The sequence below is a fragment of the Ovis aries genome, chromosome 12, assembly GCF_016772045.2.
Source record: "Ovis aries strain OAR_USU_Benz2616 breed Rambouillet chromosome 12, ARS-UI_Ramb_v3.0, whole genome shotgun sequence".
Classification (NCBI taxonomy): domain Eukaryota; kingdom Metazoa; phylum Chordata; class Mammalia; order Artiodactyla; family Bovidae; genus Ovis; species Ovis aries.
Genome location: NC_056065.1, coordinates 30298025 through 30318758, shown reverse-complemented (window position 1 = coordinate 30318758; position 20734 = coordinate 30298025). Strand labels below are relative to the sequence as shown.

The 20734-nt window shown below is 36.2% G+C and overlaps 1 protein-coding gene across 4 annotated transcripts in view; it reads right to left on the bottom strand.

Annotated features, from left to right (window-relative positions):
* SMYD3 (SET and MYND domain containing 3) overlaps nucleotides 1–20734 on the bottom strand; it is a 770036-nt gene that overhangs the window by 555390 nt on the left and 193912 nt on the right. For all 4 annotated transcript variants that reach the window (XM_027976324.3, XM_060396390.1, XM_042257173.2 and 1 more), the window contains 3 exons: nucleotides 19675–19782; nucleotides 18110–18167; nucleotides 16218–16354 (listed from right to left, as the gene is read on the bottom strand). In XM_027976324.3, the coding sequence (XP_027832125.2) occupies nucleotides 16218–16354; nucleotides 18110–18167; nucleotides 19675–19782 (303 nt within the window). The remainder of the gene's footprint in view (nucleotides 1–16217; nucleotides 16355–18109; nucleotides 18168–19674; nucleotides 19783–20734) is intronic.

Here is a 20734-nt window from a genome sequence, read left to right as displayed (position 1 = left end):
ACTATCAAAAAGGAGAAAATGACATGATTAGAATGGGAGGAAAGACTTCCCAGTGTCTGGATGTGAGATACTGCCAGTCATCTTGGGCAGCCGTTCAACCCTGATGTACTGGAACCTCTGACTATGCCCTTTTGTGATAAACTGCCCAACTCCTGACAACAGCTCCTGGCTGGAGGGATGAAAGGATAGACGTTACTGCTCTTAGATTTTTTTTAACCCGCTTTTTTGGTATTTCTACTTTCTCATTCCTGTCATAATGGAACATGTCCAAGGAAGTTGAGAAAGGGGGGCATTTGAAGTGAATCTTGAAGAATGAAAAGGAATTTGCCAGGAAGAATAGAAAGAGCTGCACATACAAATGCTGGAATTGGGAAAGGAATCTTTACTATTAGGGAAATGACAAATGGCAAGAGTTTAAAGTACTTTGAATCCTATTCAACTAATGCTGATAACTATTAGTATATACGTGAATTATCACACTCACTAAACCACTATATTATTTTGTAATTGAAAACATGAAGTTGTTTTCAAAAGAAACTTTTAAATACCAAGATCATCTAACACTCCTTGCCATGTAGAAAATACCCTCTCAATAAACTGAAAGAACTATAACTCTAACTATACAGCTTCTACAAAATTCAAAGGACTTTGCAAGCTTCTCTTTAGTGACTTTGAGGAGGTAAGAAGTGACAAAAAATATCTAAAGATCACTGGCATATGAGGAAAATATTTTCAGCATAGAAAAGAATTATGTTTAGCAAGTATCCGAAGAAAAGCTAGAAGCCTGCCTGACAACCATTAGCAAACACACATAGATATCTTCTAGGAATGGAATTCCAAAATCTGATTACATCCTTGCTGCTGCTGCTGCTGCTGCTGCTAAGTTGCTTCAGTCGTATCTGACTCTGTGCGACCCCATAGATGGCAGCCCACCAGGCTCCTCCATCCCTGGGATTCTTCAAGCAAGAATACTAGAGTGGGTTGCCATTTCCTTCTCCAAAGCAGAAGCCCACTCAACTACTGCTGATGATTAGCATTCAAAGCTAAATTTCCTCTGTCAAATCAGAATGACTTACAGGTAGAAGCACATTACCTTAGGATCCAAAGGAACACAATGATTTCTACCTCCTTGCTTACATATCTACACACGCATGTGTGTGTGCACGCGCACGCACGCACACACACACACACACACACACACACACACACACACACACCAGCAGCCATAACCAGGCTTTGCTGATTAGTCACACTGACTTTGATAACCTCTCCTTGTGTGTTCTCATATTTACTGGCAGCTTTACAAATGGGCTCAAAATAGCTTAGCCTGTCAAAAATAATTCCCTATCCAGAGGACATACTTGCCCTGCCTACATTCATTTGCTACTGTCATAGCAGCAATGCTTCAGATATCACCAGGCTTTGGAAGTGTGAAGAAACACACTGACGATGCAATAATGTGAAAAAGGAAAAGCAAGATATCAGTGACAATGCAACAATGTAAAGGAGAGAAAGAATGCATTGATTAAATCCTTGCAACTTACTAGTTACTATGCAATGTGCTAAGAAAATGGTTACACCCTCACGTTAGTCTATCCAAGCAGTCACCCAGTTCCAGGAAAGGAGCAAGGAATGAGGCCTGCAGAGCCTTCAAATGCCATATTTTAAAACCTTGATTTTATATAATAGGCAGTAGGAAATCAACATTTTAAAGCAGGAGAATACAAATGATCAGATTAATTATATATATATATATAAGTGAAGTGAAATGAAGTGAAAGTTGCTCAGTCGTGTCTGACTCTTTGCGACCAGAGTGGGTAGCCTTTCCCTTCTCCAGGGGATCTTACCAACCCAGGGATTGAACCCAGGTCTCCTGCATTGCAGGCAGATTCTTTACCAGCTGAACCACAAGGAAAGCCCATTTATCTCTAAAGGTGATATCAAAAATGGGTTGAGATCCAGGAAAGGAGGAGCAAAAAAGATTAGATAGGCCACATAGGCAGGATAAAAAGAACCTTAACTAGGCCAGAGGCAAAAAATAGATAAAGAGAGAAAAAACAGAATTAAGAGATATTTCAAAAGCAGCATAAGCAGGGCATATAGAAGGCAAGAGAGAGGGAAAGTTCATTCAGAGACATCTCTGATATTCCTGATGTGGCTGACTCAGGAGACTGCCACGCCAAGAGGAAAGACAGAAAAGGTAGATAAGAAGCCCATCCTATTGAGGAGAAGGAGAAGACAACACTTTTAAGTATTGTTCATGATGAATCTGAAGTTAAGACAGATTATGCAAGTGAAGGTTTTTATTAAGCAGAAAATATGAGACTGAAGATCAGAGGAAATAGTAAGGCTCAGCAAGTTAGGCCACGACAGCGGAATGCTTGTCCTTCAACAGGTATAAAGAGAATTAACAAACTATGATTTTTTTTAAGCAAAATGGTAAGAGGTGTAGAAGGTAAAACAGGGGCAGGTCACGCCACAAAAGGCAATTCAAAGATTTCTAAACTTTGGACAATATCACACCATAAGATCTGCATTCTTGAGGTTTAAGTGGGTACTGTTCTATGGACTCTTGGACAAACAAAACAAGAAAATCCACACAATCACCTATTATTATAAAAACTCCCCAGGCACCAAAACAACATAGCCTACCAATTTCTCTCTAAACCTGAAACACCAAGAGCCCATGAAAGGCTGTGAAGGATGCAACAGGCCCCAGGACACCACCCAGCAAGTAACACGGGCTTCTTCAGACACTGAGTTGGTCCGGTTAATTCAATAAAATACTGCCAGCCATGAGGAGCAGGAGGGGAAGAAAGAAAATGCTGTAAAGGGCATTTTTAATCCTGTTCATAATTCATCAGATCCTAATAAAAGAGCTCTGCATAAACAGAGCCTTGGTAATCTTTTCCTATAGCATCAAAACTAACACCAAATGTTAATTAAAATTAAAACAGCACCCACAATTGTCAAATCTGGTTATATGCAGTTCCAATGCTTTTATTTGACAAGTATTTGTTCAAAACATAGTGTTTCTAAATTATCTGCCTATGTCACTCATGTCATAAACTTTAAAGGCATAACAGAAAAATAGGTGTCAAAGAAGCCAAAGATGATTTTATCCTTTACTGTATATATTCTATTGTATTATAAAATGTTTTAATCCATAAATGTAAGTATTTACAGAATTACAAGAAAAAACACATCCAATAATGGCTGGAAAACAAGACAGACAAAGGTGAAGGCTCTTGCATGATTACTATTTTAATATTCAGTACTTGAAGGCTGTAGAATCTAGATTTCCAAAAGTATCTTAACTCTATGAAAATTTCATTTCAATTACCTTTATCTTCACCTACAGTTGTGGCAGCATCAGCTAAGAAATATTTGATAGGAAAAACCCACCCTCCCCTGACCCCTCATGCTATCACTTATCTAGACTTGAATACATGAAGGAGAGGTGTAAGACATGAGGCACCACCTCTATGAAAACAGAAGGAATCCCAATCAAATAATTTAAATATTTAATTTAAAAACTACTATAGCAGTGCTTTAGTATTAGTGATAGAAATCTTATCAGATACATACTCCCATTTCTTTCACTCTGGTTTTTCTCCTAAGGCTGAGAGTAGTTCAAAATTAGACCTTTAATATAGAACATAACACAGAATGCAGTATGGTGGGATGAGGAAAATCTAAAATCATGATACTCAAGTTAAATCTCTGGCACCTTTATTTAAAAACAATGTGACCTTAAGCATTCCATCATCTGCAAAAGGAATAATAACAGCTCAGAAGGTTGTTATAAGCAATGAATGTGACTGTATTTGTTAAAGTACTTTGTAGAGTTAAAAATTAAAATAAAAAATAAAATTGGGTGACTCTAGCACTAGGCCACTTGTGATAAATCTTTCAATTGTCCTGAAATGTAAGACAAAGACCTCTGCCTAATACGCACTGGTTTCCCAGTAAGTATGGGATCAAAAAAAATGAGCAATACATGACAAATCCACAAACTGTCAAGCATCTAATACAGCAGTTCTGTTCATAACCGTTATCTGGACGGAATACATCCAGATGGTTTGGAAAGTCACCATCATTTAAACATAGCCAGAAAGAAGCAGAAGATATTAAGAAGAGGTGGTAAGAATACATGAAGGTCTGTACAAAAAGGATCTTCATGACCCAGATAATCATGATGATGTGATCACTAATCTAGAGTCAGACATCTTGGAATGTGAAGTCAAGTGGGCCTTAGAAAGCATCACTATGAACAAAGCTAGGGAGGTGATGGAATTCCAGTTGAGCTGTTTCAAATCCTGAAAGATGATGCTCTGAAAGTGCTGCACTCAATAAGCCAGTAAATTTGGAAAACTCAGCAGTGGCCACAGGACTGCAAAAGGTCAGTTTTCATCCCAATGCCAAAGAAAGGCAATGCCAAAGAATGCTCAAACTACCGCACAACTGCACTCATCTCACATGCTAGTAAAATAATGCTCTAAATTCTCCAAGCCAGGCTTCAGCAATACGTGAACCGTGAACTCCCTGATGTTCAAGCTGGTTTGAGAAAAGGCAGAGGAACCAGAGATCAAATTGCAAACATCCGCTGGATCATGGAAAAAGCAAGAGAGTTCCAGAAAAACATCTATTTTTGTTTTATTGACTATGCCGAAGCCTTTGACTGTGTGGATCACAATAAACTGTGGAAAATTCTGAAAGAGATGGGAATACCAGACCACCTAACCTGCCTCTTGAGAAATCTGTATGCAGGTCACGAAGTAACAGTTAGAACTGGACATGGAACAACAGACTGGTTTCAAATAGGAAAAGGAGTACCTCAAGGCTGTATACTGTCACCCTGCTTATTTAACTTATATGCAGAGTACATCATGAGAAATGCTGGACTGGAAGAAACACAAGCTGGAATCAAGATTGCCAGGAGAAATATCAATCACCTCAGATATGCAGATGACACCACTGTTAGGGCAGAAGATGAAGAGGAGCTAAAAAGCCTCTTGATGAAAGTGAAAGAGGAGAGCGAAAAAGTTGGCTTAAAGCTCAACATTCAGAAAACGAAGATCATGGCATCCGGTCCCATCACTTCATGGGAAATAGATGGGGAAACAGTGGAAACAGTGTCAGACTTTATATTTTGGGGCTCCAAAATCACTGCACATGGTGACTGCAGCCATGAAATTAAAAGACGCTTACTCCTTGGAAGAAAAGTTATGACCAACCTAGATAGTATATTCAAAAGCAGAGACATTACTTTGCCGACTAAGGTCCGCCTAGTCAAGGCTATGGTTTTCCCTGTGGTCATGTATGGATGTGAGAGTTGGACTGTGAAGAAGGCTGAGCGCCAAAGAATTGATGCTTTTGAACTGTGGTGTTGGAGAAGACTCTTGGGAGTCCCTTGGACTGCAAGGAGATCCAACCAGTCCATTCTGAAGGAGATCAGCCCTGGGATTTCTTTGGAAGGAATGATGCTGAAGCTGAAACTCCAGTACTTTGGCCACCTCATGCGAAGAGTTGACTCATTGGAAAAGACTCTGATTCTGGGAGGGATTGGGGGCAGGAGGAGAAGGGGACGACCGAGGATGAGATGGCTGGATGGCATTACAGACTCGATGGACATGAGTCTGAGTGAACTCCAGGAGATGGTGATGGACAGGGATACCTGGTGTGCTGCAATTCATGGGGTCGCAAAGAGTCGGACACAACTGAGCGACTGAACTGAACTGAGACAGAATCTCTGAGACTGAAACTCATCTTTATAGAAACAATCTAGTCTAGTTTCTAATGCTGACAAGAGTAATCCTACAGTGTAACTTATTCTTAATTTCCTGGCTTTATACTGATAACTTTCAATATAAGGAATAGAGAAGTGTGGATCCGGGGAAATGGGAAGATGTCAGTGAAAGAGTATATATCCAGCTATAAGATGAACAAATTCTGAGAATCAATTGGACAGCATGGTGATTATAGCTGATAATACTGTTTTATATTTAAAAATTGCTACATGAGTAGATCTTAACTGTTCTCACCACACACACGAAAAGGTAATTATGTGACGTAATGGAGATGTTAGTTAAGCCTACAGTCAGAATCATTCTGTAATATGTAAGTATATCAAAGCAACAGACTGTACATATTAAACTTACACAGTGCTATATGTCAATTACATCTCAATAAAGCTAGAAAAAATATATAAGGAATAGATACTGATGAAGATTTGTTTGTGACATTAAGTTGTTTGCTCCATCACAGTTTTACTTCAACTTAGAAACTAATTCTTGAACACTCAGGCATTAGATAGGAGAAGCATTTGACTGAGCTCCAAAGACTTAAATTTTAGCATCCATCCTGTCACAGGGTGGTTTTTTTTTACCAACCTTCTCTTAACTGTGACTGATACTTCATGGAAAGAGGTAGAGGAGAGGAAGCGGGGAGGCTAGGGAACTGGCTAGTTTCTGTGATCTTTTCAGGCCTAAAATTCTATGGTTCTCTGACGCTTAAGGAAGGAACTGGGTGACATGACCCCTATTCTCACAAAGTTTACAATCTGGCTGGGAATTTAGGAAATGAAGACATACAGCTAATAAAGAGAGAGAAAATTCACAGTTGTCAAATGATCGGTATAGAAAATACCAGTGGCTACTGATTTTACAGCATGGAAGGATCGACCCTAGTCATGTGGATTTCATCAACGATTTGAGCTGAAATGTTTAAGAATAAGCAGGACCTGGGTAGAGAGGATGGGGAAAGGTATATACTGCATTCTTCCATGATGCACCCTGAAGATGACAAACACCGAGTATCTTACAAATCATCAAGCTTTACCTTATTCACGGGGCTTCCCTGGCGGCTCAGTTGGTAAAGAATCTGCCTGCAGTGTGGGAGACCTGAGTTCAATCACTAGGTTGGGAAGAGCCCTGGAGAAGGAAATGGCCACCCACTCCAGTATTCTTGCCTGGACAATTCCATGGACAGAGACGCCTGGCAGGCTACAGTCCATGGGGTCGCAAAGAGTTGGACACAGCTGAGTGACTAACACTTTCACTTTATCCTATTCATGGGGATAACTCATCCTAACATGTGCTTCTAACCTGGAATGACACACTTGCAGGACAGGAAGCTCAAAGCTATGCCAAGGCAGCCTGATACATCCTTGGAGCACTCTAATGACAAAGCTCTTCTAGGCACTGAGCCATAGACAGCTTGCCCAATATGACAGGGCTTTCTGTTCTTCCTTCCTCATACTGTACAAAGAACAGCTATCTACATATGTATGCTTAATATGTAACACTAGGTACTGAAGAAAAATTTAATGAAAATTGATCCTTTCAGATAGTAATTGGGCTATTTTCTCTCCTGATCAGGCCACATTTTTTCATCTGACTTACAAAAGCCATCCCCACACTTACCTGCTTACCTTTATAACATAACACCTTATTTTCTACATCATCTAGCAATGTCTAGTTACTGCCTTCAAAACTATCACTCTGTTTCTCCCTGATATAAAATTTAACAGAAGTTTATCATATCATAATTTTTCACTACTATTAGTGTTATACCCTTAAAACTTTTTTTCCTCCCATAAGAGGTCCATCTCATTCATAACACAAATAGTCAAAGCACAATAAAATCTGAAGGTAATATCCACAATCTAAGAAAAAGATCTGAAGACTCAAACAAAAATTTTCTAAACCTGAGTTATACATCCAAAATAATTCTACTAGAAAACTGTGTTGTTACATCTCTTTTCAAGGCAAAATAACAAACTATACCATCTGCAGTTAAAAAAAAAAAAACTAATAATGATAGTTTATGATAAATAAGATGGTAATAAAGTATATATTTTTTCTATTTAAGAGTTTTTTCCTTCCTAATCCTTAGTGATATACCACATCTTTTCTACTATATTATTGAATTAAAACATCTTAAATTTATTGAATCAAATGTTTTGGGGATAAAAGATAATAAATCCAAGAGATAATTACTGTATACACATTGTGCTTACAAATGTCACTGGGAATGTAAAACTGTAGAACCAATGGTATGTTAAAAAGTAACAGTAACTGTTAAAAGTAATTTAAATAAAATATTTCCTATCTTTTTTTTAATTAGAGAAGTTTCGACAGCATGTGCTATCTCCTATTGTGCACACACACACAAAAAAAATCTTTTGGCTACAAAAAATAATTTAAGGATTGGCAAGCAATGGCCCATGGACCAAAGCTGATCCACCACCTGTTTTTGCGTAGACTGCAAGACAAGAATGTTTTCTTTCATTTGTAAAAGGTTGGGAAAAAATAAAAAGAAGAATATTTGAGTACAAGTGAAGTTATATGAAAATCAATGCTCTATTTATGTAAACAAAGTTTTATTGGAAGACATCCATGCCAGTTCACTTATATTTTATCCATGGATGCTTTCAACTATAATGGAAGAGTTAAGGAGTTGCCATGGAGACCATGAGTAGCCCTCTCATCGTGCATTACAAATTGGCAGTAATAATTCACTTTTGCTTCTTGGCCTACAAAGTCTAAAATATTTACTATGTGGATTTTTGCAGAAAAAATTTGATGAACTCTGGAATAATTAATGTAATGATTTATAATTTCCTGAAGAATTTATGAATATGGCAGCTTCTGTGATTCTGAGCTATCAACTGAACTTCTTGAATTTTACCATAATATAGATTCTTTTTTGATCTAGTCTTATATATTTACAGTAATAATTTAAAAATATATTTAACTAAGGATTCTCCATAAAACAGATAATGTACAGTTTTTATACATTCTTTGACCCAGTCAATAATTAAATGCCTACTGTGTACCATGAAGATTCCCAGGGATTCAAAGTAAATAAACTGCTAGCTCTAAGAAGTCACACTCTAGTAGGGAGACACAGTACTCTAATAGAAGTTTTTGTCACTAGAGGGAAAGGCAAAGCAATGAAAGTAGTCTGCCATTCCATAATGACATATTATCATTTTTAAAATATTACCTCTATCCGAATTATTGGCAAGTTATACACTCAAATAGATAAGGCAACAAGGCTTAGCAAACACTTTTATCCATCAGTAGTTTTAATCAAAGTATTGGCCTCATATATGTAATTAACCTTGAGCAATGCAGGTATACATAAAAATGTTGATTAAGAATTTAATAATTATCCTTCTGAACTTCAGAAGTTAGCTGGCATCTGGTCCTTAACTATGATAAACAGACATCCATTCATCACAGGTTATTTATACATAAATGAAGAGAAATAGTAACTGAATGGTTAATAATGAAGAATAGAATAGATAAATATCACTAAAAATACATGACTTGTTTTGTTTTGAAATCCCAAGTGTCCTACAAATGTCACTTTGCTTGGAAGAACATTTTTGAGAATAATCATCTCTTGAATCTACTCAGAGAGTCAATCTATTGTATAAAAAAACATAAATCATAAATGCATCAGCTCCTCATAATTAGAATGCCAAGATCTACATGCAGTTAAGTATGTTGGCTGTTTGCCCATTTTACTTAAAACCTGAATAAAAGTAAAATCCCAAAAATTAAGTCTTCTAACAGCTGTTCTGAGCAAGACAAGAGAGATGTGTTATCTAGCAGCTACCTCCAAATGTTGAGATACATGCACCCTGGTGATTAGAGGTTAGCGATCCTGGTGTGTCTGCTCGCTTTTAGTATTAAATATTTAATGGCATATTTTTCCTTAATGGAATCCAGGCACATCTGATCAGTCACTGAGATCATTTAGTAATGCAGTCAAAGTTATCGTACTGCCATTTCATATAAACTTTGTAATTAGATAATCCATCATGTTACTAATTCAAAAGATTGCCTTCTTTACTACTTTAGAGCATGCTACAGTAGTGAAATCCAACTGAGCTGATCAACGAAAAGGTTCTAAAATCGGGTCCTGCATGAACTTGAAACCTTTAAGCGGCAAAGGCACACACACACTCCTGACCTTTCAAACAACAGAGGCCTATTTGTCCCACAAATTAACCTAACGACAACACTGAAGTAATAAGGCACCCTACATTCAGAATGAGAGGGCTAACTAGATGAAAAATTTAAGATTAAAAACTGAATATATCAGAAACAAATCTGTTCTTCCTTTTTACTGAAGTACCCCATTCTTCAGCAAATAGAAAGATCCAAAAAGGGATTATTTAGTAATTTTTTCCACCGTGCTGACTTACATACTTTGCTAAAAGTATGAGGTTATGGCAGAATACCAGGGACTATTTATTAACACTCAAATGGCATATACCAAATGCAAGCATATGATCTTTAATATATTACCATGTGTGTCTTATTTCTAACACATCTTGATTAAAAATATTAAATCACTATATATTTTCGTCCTATGAATTAGCAAGATTCTTGTTCTAACCCATTCTTCACTGCATCTCCAATAAAAAGTAAATCTCTCCCTGTAAAAAGAATTTACTCAGAATGAAACTGAATGTAAACTTTAAGTATCATAATACAAAAAAAAAAAACCTTCTAAAATTCTCACTTTCAGATCTATGCAATCACAGTATACATTGCAAAACCAGTTGCCACTAATAGCATGAGTCTGGAAGGCAAGATCAGGAGGTCACAGATGTACCCTTAAGAATAAAAAGAACGTTCTACCAGGAAAACTATTATTTTGCTTAAAAGAAAAAAAAAATCTTCTCAAACAGATGTGGAATTGCTAATCAAAAAATTCTGCTGCAGTTATATATTGAGTTAAAAAGTACTTTGTGGAGCTCTGGCAGCAATAACAATGACATATGTTTTGTGGTCAGAAAGGTCACTTTTATTCTTGTTGCTTCCAATTTAATATCTGGCTTTGAAACAATTTGCGCAACTAGTCCATTTTCTATTTTATTGTTCAGAGCTTATCATATTCTCATCAGTCTACCAAACACATTTTTAGAAAAGGAAGTTCTAAGTCCAGGAAAAAAATAAGTATATATTTTTAAAACTCTGTACAATAATTTCTAAAAAATATACTCTATGCATTGAAATAAGCTCAAAACTAAGTCTACTGACACTAAATTTAGAAAGACCATTACCAATAATTACCAGTGTACGTTTGAGGGGATAGAATAGAGGAAATGCCATACATGTCATTTCAGTAAACTATGCCATGACAACTAACAAAACTCTTATAATTTAATTTCATCCTTTTAAGATTCATGTGTAAGAAACATTTCATTCATCATAGAAAGCCTGCTTTTATATTTCCTCCATGAAATCCCAAGGAACTAGTCTGAAATCATGAAGTTGTGATCAATGTAGGACACAGCAAATGATTTTTGATCATGATAGCTACAGGCTGAAACGAAGCCAGTTACTAGTGGAAAGGTACTATTCTCTGTTTGCAAAATTTTTTTCTCAATAACAGAGGTAATTCTGAGTATGGGACACCAGCACCGGACACAACTGTATGCAAGTATCTGTGACTCTGATTTACAGACAGCTGCAGATTACACTCCTGTTTTACACTGGAACACAAATAAAGATGGAAAATGGGGCAGTATTGGCAGAAATTAATAACATGCATCAGACACCCTAAGTACTGTATAGTTAGTTAATCCTCACTTTAATCTGTAATTATTATTATTTTCTGTGTTTTCTGTTTGTGTGCTCAGACTGAGCCATGTCTGACTCTTTGTGACCCCATGGGCTGTAGCCCGCCAGGTTCCACTGTCCATGGGATTTTCCAGGCAAGAATACTGGAGTGGGTTGCCATTTTCTCCTCCAGAAGATCTTGCCAACCCGGGGACTGAACCCATATCTCTTGTGTCTCCTGCATAGGCAGACAGATTCTTAACCACTAAGTCACCAGTATTATGATTATCATTCCCATTTACAGATAAGGAAATCGAGGTTGAGAGAATTTCACTTACTTGTCTGAAAAAATGACTTAACCATCACACTACTACTCAGCCTCCCATTTAAACTTGTCCTCCAACTGTCATTTTCTCACCTTTTAAAAGCTTATATTCATGACTATGCATACATACTATCTGCATATTTGTAGCAAATGTTTAGAGCTCAATCAATAGATTGAACCATAGGAGTTGTCTTGCCAGTATAAATCCATTTTTAAATCGAACCAGAAGTTCTACTTCAAAATAGAAGTGGGAGGAAAAAAAAAGCTGGGGAGTGGGAAGGAGGAAGGGCCTGTAGAAATGAAAACATACATTTTCCCTTCTCTAAACAATCTGAAAAAGAGCCAGTAGAGATGAGTCTGGTCTCTATTTTTGATGAAGATACAGATAATCACACGCCATCACTAGTCTCACAAATATCCGCAGTACATCGCCTATCCTTTGGCCACCTTCAATACCATCAGTGGTAAACCACCGCTTTCCTCACACCCGATGCTTTAATTTCCATTCAGCCCCACTCTCAAGTAGCATACAATCTAAAAATTTTTTAAAAAACCGTTAAGCAAATAAAGCTACAGGCAAACCGTTCCCACCTTTCCATCCAACCAGATCATCACTCTGCAGCCACCCTATTTAGAAGTTCTGGAGGCACTACCACCCCCTCTAATTTCTATTACTACCGAAAATAAGCTGCATTTTAAGCATCAAAGCTTTCATTCAACTCCAATTGTAATCACTAACTGAAAATGCGTATAACTGAAACATGTATTCCACTGGTAACAACCGCCTTTTCAAATCTCCTTTACAGGAAGCCGATGAATTTTTCTTAGCACAGGGGCTTAGAGGAGCTGTACCCCCTTGCTCCCCACAGGTATTTCTAGACCATTTTCTCTGTTTCCAAACACCATCTTCCCTTCTGAAATGCATGCCATTAATTTCTGCTTCCTATGTGAAGTTCTCCTTGATTTCTTAGCCTAGAAAAATTTCTCCTTCCCACTTAATTTTTACAACCAGGCAACAAATTCCTAAGTGGACAGGACATTTTATACAGCAAATTCCTAGCCTCTGAATCCCAGTTTGTCAATTGCTCTGTGTGGGGGTGGGGGGAGTGGGAGGCTGATACTGCTAATAAGGAAGTGGTGAAAACCAGGGATACTTGGAAACATAACTGGAAAAAGACCACACTATAATGTCTTCAGAGTAATGAAGTGGGGCAGGGGGGTGGGCAGGGGGGTGGGCAGGGGGCCGGGGATAAACTTTCTAAGTAAAACCAAGTCTTGAGCAGCAGAAGCACAAGAGGCACTAAGAATCTAGCCCCCAAACAAATATACGCTATTTTTCAACAGAAAACCCCAGAGTGTTCAAAATGTTAACTGCCAACTTTTGAGTAATTAATCATGGACTGCTACTAGAAAAAGCTATCTGCTCAGCAGAGACGAAACGTGTTCCTAGGATTAAGAACCTTCTCATCCTCCACCAACGCCTTTCATTTCCAGGTAGTGCAAGTTTGATAAATATCTGTATATCCCCAAGAAAGACTTTTGACTTGCTGAGGTTCTTTGCCTTGGAACGTAATTTTCAGAGTTAGATTAGCCACATATTTCTATAACCCTGGCCCAAGAGTGCTTTGTACATAGTTCACCACCAAACAAAAACAAAATAAAGCTTGCATAATTTGATCAATAAATTCACTAACAAACACCTCTCTCAGGAAGCCAAGAGGCCTGATAACAAAAGAGTAATTGTAAGGAATGTTTGGAAATCCAAGTAAAGGAGACAAACACCTGTGTGAAATCTATCAGATACATTAATAAAACAAGTTTGAAAACTACTGATGCCAACTGACAAAAACGTGAGGCTTTATCAGAATTGTCTCTCTACTTTTGTGTGTGTTTGGAAAAGCCCATAATCAAAAACTCAAAAAAAATTAAGATAGAAACCAACTTGAAAAAGCTCTCAGAATTCCTTCTGTCTTAAATGACAGTGAGATGAACCGAAACATAAGCTTAGCGTGTCTAATACCTTCAGAGAACCTAAACGAATATAAATGAGTGGGAGGAAAAGCAAAACATAAAGCAGGCTTTTTTTTTACTGAGGCCAGATAAAGTCAACTTTCTTTAAAGCATAAATTCAAAAGCTAGTTCCTTAGGCTGAGAAATGCAGGTCAGCATGCTGACAGACTGCACACAGAGAAGCAGCAACAGGATGCAAACCTCTCTGTACTGCCCACTTCTTCTCTTTGATTAATTCTTGATTCCAGCAAGACGGAGAGGGCAGTAGCTAGGGATAAAATTTCCTGGCCAGCACTCTCCACCCACTTGCAATGCATCTGTCATGATCTACATCATCACACACTTGCAAAGTTATAAACTTAGTGGTTCATCCCTAAGCTTTACAGGACACTGATGAGCTTAATTTAATCCTAATCTTCTCTTTAAAAAAGAGTGAAGGACAGGAAGGAGGGATGGAGAGGAGGAGGAGAGAGGGAGAAGAATTTTCTCTTTTAAGGACAAATTTATAAGCAGAAAAAATAACTACAATCTATAAAAGATAAACAAAACTTTTACAAGGAAGTTCAGGAGCCATAAGTCAATGCTGCTTTCCTCTGATTATTAACATATATATATGTGTACATATATATAGGTTAGTATATAGGTTAAAGTATAGATTTATATATATTAACCCAAATTTAAGACAGAAATCACAGATTGAGTTCAGTTCCCTCATAAATTACAAAAATGAATATGTTTTACTTTTGCAGCAATAACAAACATAATTTTGTGGGGAGAAGGAAAGCATATTATTAAAATTTTTCGTGGTTAATGGTAATGACAGAATTTCCCCCACTCCAAACAATACAGAGAAAAGTTCATTGTAAGATTCATAAGATGAAAATTATTTTAAAAGAAACCAGAGAAATAAGATAGTAATTCACACTTTACATGGAATAATGGAAACCATTTTTAAATAGGTATTATGAACATTAATAACTCCAGCAATTAGCACTTGAACATTTTCCAACAACAGGGAACGCTAGGAATGAAGGTATAGTCATCATAGGTATACTTTTATCTTTCAGTAGGTGTTACTTTGTATAGTCGGTAACATCAAAAGAGCTTGTGTGTGGTGTATACATAGCACTACTATAGGTTGTAATTTTCAGAAGCACGTGAAATACATATATGTGAAACCTCTCAGATGTATCATAAGCAATCCTTATATTCTGAAATCAATTTAAAATTACAGACAAACCAGAATGTAATGCTAAGATGACAGTATCAGAAAATCATAAGAACATACTCTAAAGAATCAAAATACATTTGGGAAAAACAAAAATAAATCTATAGCCATCATACTAACCACATTTAAATACTTAGAAAATAAGCAGATTATAATATATTCATATTATAAATATATTCATATTATAAATATATTATAACATATTTTAAATATATTCACAGGATAAATATGTCACTGGATGTGTGCTTATAAAGTGTAAAATTAACAAAAATCACCCTCAAATGTAAAATTTTGCTTATTATTAAAATATATCAATATTTTGAAAGATTGATAAAATATTTAAACAAATCAAAACACACAGTATGGCAAAGTAAGGAAAGCAAACATATGATAATAGTGCAGGACATATTGATTCCTTTATCCCTGTCCCAGGGTAGACATCAAGAATTAATCAGTACATTCTGTCTCTCTGAGCCTAAACAAATCCCAGAAACATTTACAAAACATACACTCAGATAACCAGTGCCAAGAGATCATAATGAAATATTAACTTACACCTATTTATATTCCTAATCTAAGATTTGAGTGACTTGAAACATTTAAACAAATTTTTAGGCAATTTAGGAAATCCTTTTTAAATCAGAAATGATTATATCTTCAGTCTGTTTAGAACTCACTTAATCAAGAAATGGATTCCAATACTTTTTCCACTTCAAAAGAGTTTCCACTGCTGAAACCACCACCACAAAACTAAATGGACTCAATGGCAAATGTAAATCCATTAGTAAGAAATAATAGAACATGTTACTCTCTCTTGAGGAAAGAAAGCACACTCTTTTGAGGGTATGCTTTCCCAGCTAACAGTGAACACTCTTGGCTGTTAATTAGCATAGTGATAAAGCAGGAAAAGTAATACTCTTCATTATTAGCAATACATTCTCCCATTTTCTATTCATCAAGGCAGGGAAGTGATAAAAACATGAAGAGGCCTGGATTTTCATGGATCAACAACAAAATAAGGAGTAAAGGGTTGATTTATGGCATTAGCAAAGATACCAAAGTTAACACTTACTTTTGCAAAGGCTTCAAAAATGTCAAAAGAAGGTGGCAGCTGAGAAGCATCCTGTATTTCTTCTCTCATGAAATGTTGAAATGTCAATGCAAGTTGCCTGAGGCCCTCTTTCTTATCTTCAGTCAGTTTGTTAATATCTTTTTTAAACAGAAAATAAATAGCACTATCATACAGCGAACTTTCAGTGGATAATTTTCAGGTATTCAGTGGTAGCTATTAAGCCAGATATTTCCTGCCCTAGATTTCATGGGAGATGAAATCAGATGAAATCAGATGTTTGGCAGAAAACAACAAAATTCTATAAAGCAATTATCCTTAATTAAAAAATAAATTTTTAAAAATGCCTATCTTTTAATTTTTGACAGCTACAAGTCATTATATACACTTACCAGATAATTCTGCCAAATGTCATCTACAAAATAAGATCAAACACCTAGCAAAACAAAATACACACACCCACATAAAAAAACAATAAAACCAAAATCAGTAATGATGTCTGTTAGCAGATTGTCTACATCCTCCTGCACACATGCTCAAACCACCATAAATGCTTATTTCATCAGTGAATTTAAGCAGACTTTTTCATGAAACAGTTTACAATCAGGACATGACCCATTACCATTATCATTTTAAAGGCAAAAAAAAAAAAAAAAGAAACCCAGAAAGCAAAAATTGACAAGTTTGGTTAAATTAAGCTCAAATTGATGATATGTGTCAAGAAGAAAGTATATCATGAAGAAAACATGGATCAACCAAAGAAATCACATCTTCAAGCTCTTTAAAGAATGAATAAACAAGATATATAAGGTTTCCATTCAAACAGAAGGAGAAAGTTCCAAAGCCAGTATCACTCCTTGAAAAACTCAGTTTCATTTATACCACAAAGGGTTGTGAAGGCTAAGAGTGCACAATTCAATTAATAACATTTGAGAGCATTTCACTTAAGGCAACATGGATGACACTGCTACTGAGCAGGGCTACTGTTCATAGCAAAACTCACTTTAAGAGATGTTAATTATCTTGCAGTAATGTAACAAGAAAAAAATGACTAATTAGTTCTCTATTAAAACTTGAAAACATAGATCAAGACGAACTACACCATTACTCTGGTGCTCATGTCAGGTCTACATATTTTCTCTAAATTACTTGTGCAACAGAACAATTAAGCCAATGATTTCTTAAATAATAATTTATTATCATTGGCACTTAGGATTCCATAACCATAAATCTGGACTAGATCCTCTTATTTGTCTCCATCCAGAAACATTAAACTGTATAGCACATTTACTCCATAAGCTCTTGCTATTTTTGAGCTGAAGTCATTTGCAACTTCAGTGAAGAGGATCTGTGCCAATACAAAAGAAAGATAAACCTTACATTCACTAAACACTCGGATGCAAAGCCTCTCAGTGTTCTCAGGGAGGTTGGCCACTGCCGTGGTAGCTCAGGAGCTGAACAACACTCAGTGCTGTCAGAGAGCCTAAGTCATCGGTACCTTCTATTTTCCATATTATCTAAAGGACCAGTGAACCTAAATGTTCCTTGGAGCCCCCCATTCATATTACTGTTCCCTGACATCAAAAAGAAGCCAAGAGTGGAATAAGAGCACACAGAGGGGAAAACAGGAGTGAAATTATTTTGTCACCTTGACTAAGGGTTATACTCCCCTCACTGCCTAACTTAAGACTCCTCTACAGCATTTCACAAACCCCTCTATGGCCAAAGCTACCCTGGAATAAATTAAATAAGCTAATGTGCCAGTCTACATAAAAACTTGAAAAGGTTTGTTGCCTCACAAACAGAGACAGAAAAACAAAGGCAAAAATAAAGCAGCTCATCAGCTCAGCAAATAAATTATAGAACTTTTAAAATGCTGATAGACAATCACTCACTTGATTCCAGATCATAAAATGAGTAAAGTTTTTCCGATTCAGAGGGTGTTTCTTGCATCTGTGAAGAAAGAAGGAAAACACCAAAAACAATTTAAAGTGTCCAATATATACATGAATATGTTTAGATATCTTTAGATATTTAAATGCAAGTCTGTTAAAAAGACAATTTTCTATATATTCCTTCTCTTCATCATGTTAAAATGTATTGCAACTTGACCCACCAGTTTAATTTCTAAACACAAAATCCTTTTACAAAAAGTTTCCATACTTTTATTTTTTCCCCAGTTCTACCACTGACTTGTGTCATTGCAAGGATTTTATTACTAATCATTACAGAAAAGCAAAGATAGATGAATGAAAATAAGAGTTTATTATAAAATGTGCAACCTTGGGCATGTTACTTAACCTTGAGGCAAGAGGAGTCAATTTCCTTATGTGAAACACACATAAGAAGTAATGTATAACACTGAGTTGTTGTGGTATAAAATATGTTCAACATATAAAGCAATTAGCACATGGCCTGGAAATAGTAAATGCCCAATAGAAGGGAGCAATCATTATAACTACTTTTTATTAGATTCTGCTCAGGAGGTTGGGGGTGGAGATTGAGAACTAGTACCTTGGGTGATTCTGAAATAACCTATTTCTGCTCTAACAGTGGTTCTCTATCTTTTCAATATTAATAAAGTTGACAAAGTTCAAACTCAAATATATTATTATACTTTTAGTATCAAGTAATTAAAGGAATGCATAATAACAAAGTTACTTTCAATTTACGAAAGCTTTGAAATAAATGTGTACTATTGAGTTTAGTTCAATACAATATATACATTTGAAAATAGCAGTAAGTATATGTAACAGATGTTGTATAATCAGTCTAAAGACAATACCCATTTGGTATTCTAAATTCATCTTTCAGTACTGATGTAGCTGATACAAAACACTGCACTGGTTTTAGGTATATACTTTTACATTCCTAAAAACCCCTATAAAATTTTATTGCCAAAGAAGTTAATAAACAACAGGATAGAATAGAGCTGAAGCTTGCAATAAAGAGATACATGCTAAAGCCTGGGAAAAACAAAAGCTGAATCCACTAGCCACTTTGGCAAAGTAGGAAAAGGGATGGGAGAAACAATTTCAATGGATGTTAGCTTTTTTAAAAGAAAAAAAAGCACTCTTCCTTGAAACATCTAATTAAAATCTCACTTAAAGAAGCAACCCCAAAAATTATATACTTGCCCTGTGCGTTAGTTCTCAGTAGAACAACAATAAAGGAAACGTAACAGGAATCACTAACATCTCATGCCCCAAACATAGGACCTTATGTCTCCATTCCTAAGAGAACACATACAGGGCCTTCAAAAATGGGGCCATGCACTTCATCACTGCCACCAATGTTGGGATTAATAGAAAATAGCAAGTTTTGTCTTAAGATATTTCCTGGAATAATCCATCTACTTTAATAAAGATTTAAATTTAGCCTTAAATATGACTACTACAAATAATTGCAAGTGCTTATGTTAAGTTAAAACCCAAGCATATTTCACAAGTTTTATACTCACAAGTTTGAAAACAACTCTGCCAAGTAGTCGGACAGAGTCAGGGGGATATCTGGGTTTGCAGCTTTTAAGGCATTTGCATTCTCGCTTGTGGTCTTGCCAAGCTTTTTTCTGTTAAGACAAGAGTGAGGAGGGCATATAAGACATAAAAATCTCACTTTCGTTTATATGGGTTTTGAATGTTGAGAGTCATCAACATTAACTTAATTTTAATAGCCTAAATGTAAGTGCAAATAGGAAAGGAAAGCAATATTCTAGTACTATTATGATCCAGGATTTAGTATGCAATTACCAAGCATGGATATCAAAAGCTTCCATTTCACCTTTATCCTTTGTTTGCCCCGTGGTTATTACCTGGCTGGTAGCATCCAAAGAAAGAATGATTATGTCTTTCTTAATAATTCATAAGATAGTCTCCTAGGTGATTAAATAGGATTCTTAATAGACAGTGATTTTGAATACAAAAAGAAAACATCACTCCAACTTAGAAAATAAAACTCATGGTTCAGAAAAATCAGAACAGGACAGATAGCTATCTGAATTTCTGTGCTGCTATAGTAAGTACAGAAATATCAGGAGGGCTAACAAAACTTTTAAAAATAGAAAAATCCTTTTGTTTTTTAAGATAACATAGAAAGGAGTTATTAGCTAAAATGACCAAAGGCTATTTTTACTCAGAACGGTCTTGGTTTATTTCTGTTGTCCTGGCCTAATTATTAACATCCTGAAATGTTAATGGTTGGGATTGCACAGTCACTTAGCCCAGAGTCCTAGCCATGTGCTGGTGGGGTAAAGAGACCACAGAGCCAGTCACCAACATCGAAACACTAGGAGGGAGAGGACTAAATGGAGGGACGTTGTCCTCGAGTCTGAATGCCATGACTCCCTTTATATGGGACTGCTTCTCTATGGAAATATAATCCAGGGTGTCTAATATCTAACCCTGGTGAGAGGGAGACCACTAGACCAAATATCTAATATTTCTTTTCCAAATGAGAGCTGTAAGTTCTGCTTGTGAAATGCCTCATGCTCACATTGTCTTCTTTCAGAGATTATAAATCTG